We start from the raw sequence: 13,019 nt of genomic DNA, 5'->3' as shown, positions 1-13,019 counted from the left end.
CTGGCTCTGCTCCCGAAGCCCTAATTAGAACTCTGGAAGCCGTGTCTGGATGGGTGAAGCAAAGCAGACTGAAGTTGAACCCCACGAAGATGGAGGTCCTCTACTTGGGTTGTGGGATGGCAGATGTGGGAATCCAGCTCCCGGTCTTTGATGGGGCACTGCTTGTTCCCATTCCATCGGTCAGGAGCCTTGACATGACATTGGACTCCTCTTTATCAATGGAGGCCCAGGTCATGGCAGTTGCCCAGCCTGCCTTTTTCCATCTTTGGCAGACCAGGCAGCTTGCCCCCAACTTGCTGCCCATGACCTAGCGACAGTGATCCATGGAACGGTCACCTCCAGATTAGATTACTGCAACTCGCTCTATGCAGGGCTTTCCCTGGGCCGGACCCAGAAATTGCAGTGGGTCCAGAATGCTGCCACATGGGTCCTGATGGGAATCCCATTCAGGGCACATGTGACTCCAACTCTGCAGCAGCTACACTGGCTCCCCATGGAGTTCTGGATCAGGTTCAAGGTTTTGGTCTTGACCTATAAAGCCCTAAATGGACTGGGACCAACATACCTTAGGGACCGCCTCTCCCCGTGTGTACCCCGTAGAGCGCTTAGATCTGCAGATAAACACCTACTGGTGATCCCTAGCCCCAGAGAGGCTCAACTGGCCTCAACCAGGGCCAGGGCTTTTTCTCTCCGGGCCCCTATCTGGTGGAACTCTGTCGGAAGACACTCAGGCCTGCCAAGATCTTGTATCTTTTCGGTAGGCCTGTAAGATAGAGATGTTCCACCAGGCATATGGTTGAGGTCAGGAAAGGATCCATCTAATCAGCCTCCCTGCCGGTCTCCTACCAGCGGAGGGGCTATATGATCATCTTCCCATCCCCGTATGATGAACTAGGGTTGAGTTTTAAACTCACACCTCCACCCTCTTTTTATGTGTATGGTGTGCAAGGAAAGGGTTGTGATTTTATTGTCTACTTACTGTAATTTTATTCACTGCTGTAACCCGCCCTGAGCCCGCTCACGGGGAGGGCGGGCTATAAATTGAATAAATCATCGTCATCCTCATCACAGCCAAGGCCATGAGAATCATCAGGTAATGTACTGCCACATGACTTGCATGACTCCCCCAGGCTTGGCTGCTTGGTACTGTTCAACAGCAGTTACCTCACAATATCCAATGTGGTGCAGTGGCTAGAGTTTCAGGTGAGGATCTGGGCGACTCGGGTTCAAATCCCCACCTTGCTGTGGAAGGTAACTGGATGACTTTGGGCCAGTCACACACTCTAACCCTAACCTAACTTATAGAGATGTTGTAATGATAAAATGGAGACTGGAGAATGATGTAAACTGGTTTTGAGTCCTCATTATTGATATAAACGAAGTAAACAAATAATAAATGTAGCTGAAGATGGGTGGGCACATAAAAGGTAGGTTGGTTGATGGGTGGGAAAGCGAGAAGGAATCAGAGACAGCTGAGGATGGGGGATACAAGAGATAGTGGGGGAAACAAATAGTGTAGGAAGGGGGATACATGTCAGAAATGCCTCCAGCATATCTGCCATGTGTTATGAATTTCTTGCTGCAGTGTGTAGTGTACCTCTGAGAACATGCAGAGGGAACCTGTTTTGCTGATGGGTTGCTAGCTGCTTATCTTGCAGGTGTTTTGGTTACCATTTCCTGGCCGGCCTGTGAACGTGGCCTTGAAGTTCCAGCTAAGACCGCACCAACTAAAAGACTGAGCAGAGCTCATCCTTTCCCTCCTCCCCTCTCTCCTGGCTCCTTGACTCAGTGCACCAAAATCCTAACGGACTTTCTTCCTCATGGGGGGGGGGGGTGGCGGGAAATTTGCCCTATAATTAACCTTGCTTTGCTACCTTGCGTCACTTTAGCCAATGATCCTGTCTGACCATCTTGATACTGGTGTTCTTTAATAAAGTAACTTTAACTCATACACCTGATTGATGCAGTGAAGTGCTTGGGGAAAATACCTGACAAGACCTGACATTTTGGCTGAAGTCCCAAAGTACCCCTGGAACCAGAGTCCTGAACTTCGCTACTTGTGCCATGCCAGACAAGGCGGACAAGGGATCTCAGATGCCAGAGGGACTACCATACAGCCCTGTGCAACTGTGGGGCGCTGGACGTGAAGTGCCAAAAGGATTAGGGGCACGCCCCAACTCGGGGGCCAACTACCTCAATTGGCTGACTACTACCCCTGGGAATGGGCACCTGTGAGGCTCAATGGCTGCCGAAGCCGAGAGGAGAAAGTGAGGTGGCGGGGCAAGCTGTTTGAACTGAGCGTGAGCAACCCCACTAACGTGCCGGAGGAAGCGCAGGAGACGACGAGACAAGGAGGAGATGATGCTGGTTTGACAAAAAAGGAGCCTGAGGATCTGGATAAGCTCGGACGAACACCTCCAAGCTCCTTAGTTCTGGGGTGCAGGCCCCACATAGGGTCACGTACAACTTTGCTGCCGGGCCCCCCAACCTTGAGACCAAGTAACTCACTCAGCTAGCTTCCCAGGGGAAGAGAGTCTCACACCTGTGGAACCCAGAGTGCGGAAAAACGGCCCTCCCATCCTAGAAGCTGTGCTGTGCAGGTTCCCCACTGTGCAATTAGGCCTGGTCTGGATGGCACCACATAACTGGGCCCAGTTCAGCCAGCACTGTGCAACTGGGCCCAGACCAGTGACTGGCACCAAGCAGCTTGCCCAAGGTTTTCCCAGGGAGAGGCTCCCTGAGGGAGGGACAAAAGGAAAGGTGAAGATGGAGGGGGCAAACAAAGGTATGATGGCCAGTGGGTGAGAAGACAAAAATGAAGCAGGAAAAGGGGGAAAGCTATGGAAGCTGCCAGGGAAGTGAAAAGAAGAAACATTGTGTGGGGGCAGGGATTAGAAGCTTGTCCCCTGCTTGTAAGAAATCAATTCTGGAAATGAGTTCCTTGGCTTCAAACAGAGTCAACCAAGATCCAAAGAGGTGTTTGGACTGACATGGAAAGTGTCATAGCAGTACATGAGCTCTTGTGCTTTTTTCCTTTCAGTATGTGACCTCCATGCAAAACGAATTGCTTTAAAACTGCACTCAGTTTCAAAAGCTATTTGCCATGCAGCATTTACGGAATGGCTGCTAATTTGAGGGGAGGGGGGGAGAATCCTTTGTGCTCATGGAACAAGCTGCACAATTCTTTGATCCTGGCCATAATGCATTCACCACTTAATATAATCTTAAGAAGATATTATTATGCAGAATTGGAGGTGAGCAGTGAAAACAGAGAAAGTTATGCAAGATTTCTTGATCTTCTTTTGGGGTGAAATATTTAAACTCTGTGAGAAAGTGAGAAGCTATAATGGCACTAGGTATTAAGCCCTTCTTTGTCAATATTACTGATGTGAAACTGTCCCTTTATAAGTTTTACCCAACTCATTAGACCTACCAATGTTGTCTATATGTGTATCATGAGAAGGTAGCTACCTATGAGTACTCTGTAACTCTCAAGGCATTCCCCCCCGCCCCCCGACAAGAGCTGGTCTAGAAGCTCTGTAACCTATTTTCTGAGAAATCCATATGGATTTATTAGATGGTTTTCATCAAATGAGGTCATTATAAAATGGCATGAATACACTTTATCTGATACATTTCCTAATAAAGCATTTATAATGAATTTGCTTTTATTTGCAAGGAAGTTTATTAGATGTCTCTACGATAATGAGTGGCCTTCATATATACTACAAGATTTGTATTCGTACCACATTAATAGATCAAATGTGTCATTTTAAATTACTATGGGGTTTTAGACTTTATAGCAAAAGGCTTCAATACATCAAAAACAGAATTGCAGACTTAAATATATATTACTGTACAAACATTTCTAAGATTTACATTATGGTTTTCAAGGATCATAGCAAGAACAACCCTTTAAAAATATGGAATTTTGTCCTGTTTCATAAAGTTACTTTCATTCCATTTCAATACTGTCTTTTTCCATTTGCAGGAGAAGGAAGAAAGTGAGCAAGCAGAAAGGAATGGGGGAAGTCCTCCAGTATACTTAAACAATGCTGCTTTTCTTTCCCATATGCACAAAGCAAGAATTATGAAAGTTCTTTGGGTACTCCAGAGAACAGATGCATTTCCATATGAACTTTGACACTGTAAGGCCCTAAATTTTGTATGTTATGTGCTTCATAAAATATAACTTTAAGAACATTCACTGCAATTGATTCCATCCGATTTCATCTTACAGAAATAGCACATTAGCAGAAAACAAAGTAATAAGTAAATAATATTCTAAATATTAATAATTTTTAAGGAACTGCAATTCTGAAACAGACTCAAAAGTTGGAATGCAAGACAATCGTCTAATGACTTTATTAAAATCTTTAATTTTATTAACATTCAATTCTAAATGGTGAAACTCAACATTTTACTTTCAAGACAGGAAAAACAGTGCTCCCAGCCAGGAAGATAGCATAATCATGGCAAACTAAAAGGAAAACAATCCAGAAATAAAACTGCTGCTATGATTAACAAGGGAGAAAATACAGAAATCTTTCCTCCTTCCTCACTCAGTGTAGGTAATGGAATAAAATGAAGCAAAGGATATTTCCATTGCTTGTAAATTATATCAGCACCTTTAAATCTACTAGGCAGAACACAGGAAAGACACCCTGGACAGAATCCTGCCTGTTTTGGTTTTTTTTTTTACTTCTCATCAGTGCAATCCTATGCAGAGTTACTGCAGTCTAAGCCTATCGGGCTTCAATGGCGTTACAGTGGAGTAACTGCACAAGGACTGCACAGTAAGTATGAGAGCAAAAGCTTTATTCTAGGTGGTGTGCATTTGAATGTGGTGGAATGCTTACAAGGATAAACACTGCCCATTACCCATGTCCCGTCTGATTTGTCCAGGGCTGCCAAGAACTATCACAGAAAGCTAGAAAAAAAAAGATTCTTTCTATACTTCCAACTTATGTATCTGAAAGATGAATTTACAGAAGGAGAGAAGAACCTCTCTATGAATCTACAGATGGCCACTGTACCTTTCACTAAAATGGTGAGGGCAGTATGTTTTGAAGCCAAGGACAGGGTTAAAATGAAATCTTATGGAAGGGCTTTTAGCTATTGCCTGCTTTTCTCAGGACTCCCAGAGCAACCTAGGCCTAGGATATTTTGTTGCCTCAGCCCTCCTTTCCCTAGTGGCCCTGGTTTCAGCCTTTACAACTATAGCCAGGGCAGAATGAATCAATTATCATCAGCATAAAAACATTGGCAGCTACTGCCAATGAGTTGATATATCAGTTGCTGCTCATAGTACTGCTGTGGACTCAACAGTAATGGCTGAAGGAAACTCACAGTATTGCTCTTTAGGCTTCCTAGTTGTCTGCCAGTGGCAGGCAATCTCCCAGGGGTTTGCCCCATTGCTCATCGATCGCTGGTGATTGGCGGGAGGTGGCAAACCCCCAGCGATCATCTGCCCTTGACAGGCAACCATGGAAAGTGTGCAACAGATGCAACATCACTTCCTGAACTGATGTCATCGTGCTGGCCATGGGAATGCCCAAACAGGCTGAATTTGCCTCATGCAAAGCGTGGGCACATGCCCATGGCCAGTGTGATGATGTCATTTTCTGGAAGTGACATCATCACGCAAGTGCCAGGAGCACAAAGTAAGTGCAGGTCCCCCTACTCCTGGGAAGGGCAAGGCAAGTGCAAGTCCCCCCACTCCTGCTGAGAGGTATGGGAATCTGGAAAATCTATATCTTGCCTTTAAAAGAATGCAAGGCCAGGTTTTTTTTGGTTAATGCTGCAAATCGTCAATAAGCTCACCATTGAGAAATATAAACAATGAACTGTGTGGATAGACAATGCACTTGCAACTGAGGAAATACCAACGTCATACTTCCTAACTTCTGACATTGCTCCAAGATCAACGTATGCATGAATGTAGGCAACATTTTAAAGCCTGTATCAAAAACTCTGTGTTAGCTTCAAGTTGGAAATACAATTATTTTCACTCAAGAAGACAAACTACTTCAAAGAGTAACGGCTGAAAAAGTTTGTATAATCATACTTCAAATACAAATAGAACTGACAGACATTTGTTTCAATTCTGTTATACTTCTGAAGGAACTGACAGGGAAGTACAGGTAGGGGAGAAAAAATTTGCAAGAATTTATATTAATAATGAAACATGGAAATATAAGCAACAGTGTCCTTTTTAAGAAATGCAGAATCATTTTTTTATTCAGTTAATCCTATCTTTAGACAATATTAAAAATAACAAAATGGCTACTCACAGTATTCCCCTTCCATTCCAATAGGTCCAGATTGTGGAGTTTCTCCATTTTTTAGACAATTATGAATATATGCTGCCTTCCACCTTGCGTATTTTCTGTGTTGAACATTCTAGAAAATAAGCAATACACTCACAAGTATTAAAATTGATTTATCATTCTGAAGGGAAAAGCTCATCAGTCAACATTTTGTTTTACACAGAAATTAATTTATCTTTCCGACTTTCCCTCACAAGATTAGCATTAATATTTGCAGCACTTAGGGATTTTTTAAAAATATTGTAAAATAACTTGAAGGCAGAGTTTTTCAAGAAATACAAAGACTCTACTTAAATTAAACAGGGTTGCACCTACCTTTAACTGTTGTTCATCAAATGTTCTTCTGTGTAGGCACACATGGGGAACTCCGCACGCGCAGGCCAGCCATAGACATTCTAAAGCCCCTAAAGGCACGACATGCTTGCTTTGCCTTTTCATGCACTTTTCTCCCCGGCGCAGCTATAAAAGGCAGGGTGAGCGGCCCCATCAGTTCTCTAAGCTGCTGGTGAAGAAGGAAAAAATACATATAGCAATAAAAAGCACACAACAGGGAAGGAAGGAGGGATTGCACAAAACAACACTCAATGAAAAATGGTTACAGGTAGATGCAACTTTGTTTTCATCATCGTGTTTTCTGTGCAGTCCCACATGGGAGATTAGCGAGCTAACTTACCCAGGAGGTGGATGTGTAGTTCTTCAGGGGAAAAGACTCTTCAGGACTGCCTTGCCCAAAGCTGTGTCCCTTCTGGAGACTACATCAATGGCATAGTGTTTGATGAATGTAGACCAGATGGCTCCTTACATAAGTTCGCTAGGGGAATGCCCAAGTTGAAAGCTGAAGATGTTGCCTGTGCTCTTGTGGACTGCACTCTTACGTTCAGTGGACATAGCTGTTTGGACTGTTTGTAACACTCCCTAATGAACCAAACTATCCAACTGGAAATGGTCTGAGCGCTGACTTTCAGACCTTTCTTAGGCCCTTTAAAAGAGATAAATAGATAAGGGTCCTTGTGGAAAGGAGCTGTTCTGTCCAAGTAGAAACACAAGACCTGTTTGACAACAAGGGTGTGAAAGAGTCTCTCAGTGTATGTGCTAAGCAAAGGGCAGAAGACAGGTAAGATAATGCCCTGATTCAGGTGGAATGCTGCGACCACCTTTGGCAGAAAGGGAAGGCTTGGACGGAGAACGACCTTATCTGCAGACATCTTGATGAAAGAAGGGTCATGCATCAAGGCCCACAGTTCACTCACCCTCCTAACTAAGATTATTGCCACCAGAAAAGCTGTTTTGGCTATCAGAACCATGAAAGGACAGGTAACTAGGGGATCAAAAGGTTTGTGCATGAGAATCAGAGAAAAGCGCCATTGTGGGATCAGCCTGGATACTGGAGGGTAAAGATTATCTAAGCCTCTTAAAAAGGATTTGCACTGTGGTTGAACAAAAAGAGATTCCCCATCAATACTATAATTGTAGGCTGAAATGGCCCTTAGGTGCACTTTAATAGAGGAGTTAGCTAAAACCTTAGTCTTTAAGCTGGACCAATTAGTGCAACATTGCTGGTAACAGGACCATGACCGGGTCTAAACTATTCTCCGCAGCCCATAACAAAAATCTCTTCCATTTGGAAAAGTACAATTTCCTGGTGGATGGTTTCCTAGCTTCCAACATAACCCTCTGGACTGGGGAGGAGAAATTCAGTGCAGTGGGGAAATGAGCCAAGCTGTCAATTTTAGAGTATCCAGGCTGTGATGAAGAATCACATTGTCTGGTAGAAGGTGAGGCACTAGGAGGAAATGATAGACTCTGCCTTGAGCCATTTGGCATAGAGCGACAGGGCCAAAGAGGATGGCCGTGAGAGCTGGCTGGCCCACAGAGGAGACACGTGGGCCCAGCAGAGCCGTGGGAATAGACAGGCCTGTAGGAGAGCTGGGAGGGCCCAGCAGAGCAGAAGAGAAGGATGGGTAAGGCTGCAGCAGCCCCATGGCGCTGCAGGGATGTTGGTTGGTCAACACAGCAGCTGCAAGCCCTCTGGCTGCACCGAGACATGACAGTGCCTCTAAGAAGACTTTGCTGGTGACCACAGCTCCAGCCCTCAGCAGGTGTGGCCCAGCCCACAAGGCTGTATGGAGCTCCCTCGCTGTGCTAGCCAGCCCCCTGAAAGGGCTCCGAGATCAGCAGTGCGGCGGGCACAGCCCTGGTCTGAGGAAACATTGCCAAGGCGGCCAAGGGAAAAGGGGTGGGGAAAGCTCCTGCGGAGCATGCTTGGCCCTACTGGGCCTGGTATGGCCTCACCAGCCCTACCCTGCAGCAAGTGTCCCACTGGAAGGTGGGAGGTCTGGAGGAGGTGGGATGATGCAGAGGCCACTGGTTGGGCTAGATGCCCCTACAGCAAGGGTGGTGGGAAGCTATGGGTCAGAGCCTGGGGGAGGGGAGAGCACTCTGCCAGGGTAGTCCCTATAAAAGCAGGCCCATAGACATCTTCCTTGTGAAAGTAATAATGAGGTGGAAGAGGAGATCCCTCAAACCCACAGGTACAGTAATGGTGTGGGCAACTGTAAGAAGAGTAGTGGTACCGATGCTGTCTATGATGTGAAGCAAGGTCAAGCAAATTATCTGCTTCAGATGGTTCCAAAGAAGCCTTGTGTCGTTCCGCTGATAGTGCAGTGGAAGGAGGAAGAGGAGAGACATCTGTTGACATTCCAACATTTTCTAGGATCTTGCCCTCTCACAGAGATGGAACTAAGGCGGAATGTCTTCTAGGGTTCAGAGGTGGAGTTCTCGGAACCACAGGAGGACTCGAAGCCACTCACATGGCAGGAGCCACAGAGGAAGACTTCTTTTTCTTATGCGACTTGGAAGTTGGCTGTTTCTTGGCATGCTTAGATTTAAGCTTTGCCTTTTTAAAAGGTGGTTTTGATTGACATCAAGGCGGAATCATAGATGGAATCACAGAAGTCCAACTGGCCCATTTTATCGACACTTGGAGCCTAGGCTGTAGGAGGTACTGAGGAGACCTGTTCTAAGTGTTGCAGTCCTTTCGCTGCGGCATTTGCATTGTCTGAGTCAGATGCACCCTTCAGGCTGTAAGGAGAGTAGTGGTACCGATGCTGTCTATGATGTGAAGCGGTGTCACGGCCATCGCCCAGACAAAGAAGGCATTTTTAGTGCCCATCGGATTGGGCCACCTTGGTTCCACAACATGAACACTTCTTGAATAGAGCCTTCGTCGCCATGGATCTGAAGACTCGTATTCACATTATCCATATTAGAATCGAGAAGCTAGAGAGGAGACGTTCTCCAGTGGCGGCTAAAGAAGAACTGAGGGAGGAAGCCGCTCACCCTGCTATTTATAGCCATACCAGGGATAAAAGCACGAGAAAAGGCGAGGTGAACGTCTCATGCCTTTAGGAGCTTTAGAATTTCCACAACTGGCCTGTGCATGCACAGGTCCCCATGTGGAATTGCACAGAAGACATGATGATGAAAATTAAGTCTCTTTTCCTGTGTCAAAGATAACAGTGCTATCCTAACAAGAGTTATTCCTTTCTAAGTAAAGTGAAGATAATGGTCTTAGAAGGGGTGTAACTCTGTTTGGGACTGCACTGTAAAATTACCAATTTCTGCATTCATTATACCGTTCAGTCCTGTACCAGCCTGCCATATAGCTTGGGAAAATGCTGTTTGAGAAAAACAAGTCCAAAAATCCTTCCCTTGCATTATATCTGAAGGAAAAGAGGTATTCCAGTCCATGCTGATCTCCGCAACCCAACTATTAGTTACTGAGATGGAAGGTACAAAGTAGAAATGCATGATGTCCAAAGCATAATGGGTTGCACATGTTAAAACATTATTTCAATTATATTTTATTCTCAGTACATCATTAATGTGCTGGACTACAATCTAAAAAACAAATTATGAAATAAGAAACACATGTAGTTTAATGTTACAATGATGCCAACTAATACTAAATTGCTTTGTTATTATTTTTTGTATTTGAATTCTTTGCAGAGTAACTTGGAGAAGTTTACCTGGCTTTGTGTCATTTATTTAGACAGAATAAAAACAATCACAATCCAGCGAAATGTACTCATTGCTATGTCCTATTCTATTTTTCCCAATGGGATTTCATTGCACCTAAGTCTTCCTGGATTGTTCCCAAATTATATTTTTATCTAAATAGTGATACCTAACATCTAGAAACAGACTACAGAATGTTATGGGCAACTGAAACCCAAACATGACAAGATAAATTGATGGTTAGCACATACTGTGTTTAAGGACAAAACATACAATTATTTAGACTAGTAGAACAGCAGGATTAGAATCCAGTGGCGCCTTAGAGACCAGCAAGAATTTCAGAGTGTAAGCTTTTGAAAGTCAGAGCCCTCCGACTCTAGAAAGCTTACACTTTGAAAATTTTGTTGGTCTCTCAGGTGCCACTGATCTCTAATCCTACTGTTCTATTACAGATCAACATGGCTACCCACCTAAACTTATTTACACCAGCAGTTCCCAACGTTTTTCGGGCCACTAGCCCCTTGGTTCCATAAACTCACCCGCAGTGCCCCTACCCTACTCTACCCTATAAAAAGCATTATTCAGAACAGCGGTTTGAATGACCTATTAAGGAAGATAAAAATAACATTCAGAACAGTAACAATTAATTGCACATTTATTCAAAATCCCATTAAAACTTAGTTCAATTAATTCAAGAAAATTGATGAACTTGATCCAGTGATACCAGCTTTTCAAAGTCTGATAAGTTATTTGGCAAGAGTCTTAGACACTACATTTTGTAAATACTTCACTGTTCAGTAAATTCTTAATGTGATGGATGGGCTTGATGAAGTGATACTGGTTTCTTAAGGTCTGGTTTCCACCAGATTTCAGCAACTTGCAAAGGCAGAAAATAGAAGTGAGGAAGGAATGTCATATTGAAACATCAATTTCAAAACAGGTTTCAAACAGCCAGCCTTGTAAAAATTTTCCCCATGCTTCTTAATTATATGTGTGTATCTTCTAGATGTTTCCAAAATCCTAAAGCAGTTAAGAGCTTAATTTATGAAAAAGGTAGACAAACAGTGAAATCCAAAGCAGAATTACTCCAGTCTAAGCCCACTGAAATCAATGGGCTTAGACTGAAATAACTCTGCTTAGAATTTCACTGTAAGACTGCAAACCTAAGAATACTTTTCTGGGAGCAAACTCCATTAAACACTGTAAGACTTATTTCTGAGTATAATTGCTTAAGATTGCTCCTTAACAGTTTGCTCCTAAACAAAGTTATCAATATATCTAATTTGCAACCTGGCCAAATCTGAGGATGCTTAAAAATTTGGAGAACGGAACAGTGAACAGAGAAGACATACTTTTTTACAAACCTGAAAAACATCCCAGATTTGCAAACCCGCCCCCCTCCCAAACTGAATTCTTAAAAATTAAATGAGTGGGGAGGGGTGGTTGAAAAAAAATCCCAAACAATGAAAGGAAAGCCTGTAGCCAGAAGATGAGGAAGGCAGGAGTGCCCATCCTGTGCAAAGCAAGGAGGCAGTGGTGCCTGGCCCACCCCGTGTAAGGTGAGGCCCAGCTGAGACAAGTGAGGAGGTGGTGATCAGCCCTCCCCAACCAAGGCAGTGACTGGCTTGTCCAAGCCACCCCAGTGAGATGAGGGCAGTGCCTGGCTCAGCTCACAAGGCTGTGTCCACCTCAGCCCACCCAAGCCCTGCACGAGATAGGATGGGACATGGTCAACCAGATTGTCTTTTCCTCTCTCCCTCCCTCTTGTAGGGAACAAGGTGAGCAGACAGAGTGCCCTTTTCTGGCGTTCTTCACTCCTAGTTTGTACCTTCTCACAGGGTTGTTGTGAGGATAAAATGGAGGAGAGGAGAATGATGTAAGTTGCTTTAGGTGCTCATTGTAGAGGAAGGTTGGGGTATAAACAAAATAGATAATCAATACGGCTGAAGATGGGGGGTGGATAAAAGGTAGATTGATGGATGGTCGAGAAGGAGGCAGGGAAAGGGGAGCCAAGTGGTTGCCAAGAGAAGAAGAAAAGGAATAGTGGGGGCAGGAGGATACAGGGGGAAATGAGCTGTCCCTTGCAAATTCTTGAAGGTTCCCCATTGTGCAACTGGGCCCTGCCCAGTGACTGGCACTGTGCAAATGAGCAATCATTTTCCTTGATAGAGGCTGCCAGGGGCAGGGAAGAAGGGAAAACTGAAGATGTGGGGGAAGATAAAGGTGCATTGCCTGATGAGTGGGAAAGAGAGAAGACAGAAAAATGGGAGAGGATATTGGGGGCTTCCAGGGAAATAATTCAAAAGGGGGAAATGAGATGTTCCTCTGCAAGTCCTTGTGGGGTCCCTTTTGTACCCTTCTAAGTCCATGCAGTTAATGTTCTTGAAAGGGTGTAGCAGTATTTAGGATTACATTGTAAAACATTTTATGTTGCTTAAAAGAAAGATGAGTGGTGGTGCAGAGTGCTTTCAAGTCATAGTTGACTTACAGCATCCTCTGGTGGGGTTTTCATGGCAAGAAACTAATAGAGGTGGTTTGCCACTGCCTGGCTCTACAACTGTGGTCTTGGTTGGCGGTCTCCCATCCAATTACTAACTAAGGCCAACCCTGCTTAGCTTCCAGGATCTAATGAGCTTGGGCTTGCCTAGGCTATCCAGGCCAGTGCAAAAGAGA

General features: G+C 44.5%; 1 protein-coding gene across 2 annotated transcripts in view; it reads right to left on the bottom strand.

Moving 5' to 3' along the window:
• The window catches only part of VTA1 (vesicle trafficking 1), a 58,663-nt gene that overhangs the window by 18,862 nt on the left and 26,782 nt on the right, over nt 1-13,019 (bottom strand). For both annotated transcript variants that reach the window (XM_054976548.1, XM_054976541.1), the window contains exon 5: nt 6,294-6,402. In XM_054976548.1, the coding sequence (XP_054832523.1) occupies nt 6,294-6,402 (109 nt within the window). The remainder of the gene's footprint in view (nt 1-6,293; nt 6,403-13,019) is intronic.

The sequence above is a fragment of the Eublepharis macularius genome, chromosome 1 (genome assembly GCF_028583425.1).
Source record: "Eublepharis macularius isolate TG4126 chromosome 1, MPM_Emac_v1.0, whole genome shotgun sequence".
Lineage (NCBI taxonomy): Eukaryota > Metazoa > Chordata > Lepidosauria > Squamata > Eublepharidae > Eublepharis > Eublepharis macularius.
This window is presented reverse-complemented; position numbering and strand designations above follow the sequence as displayed.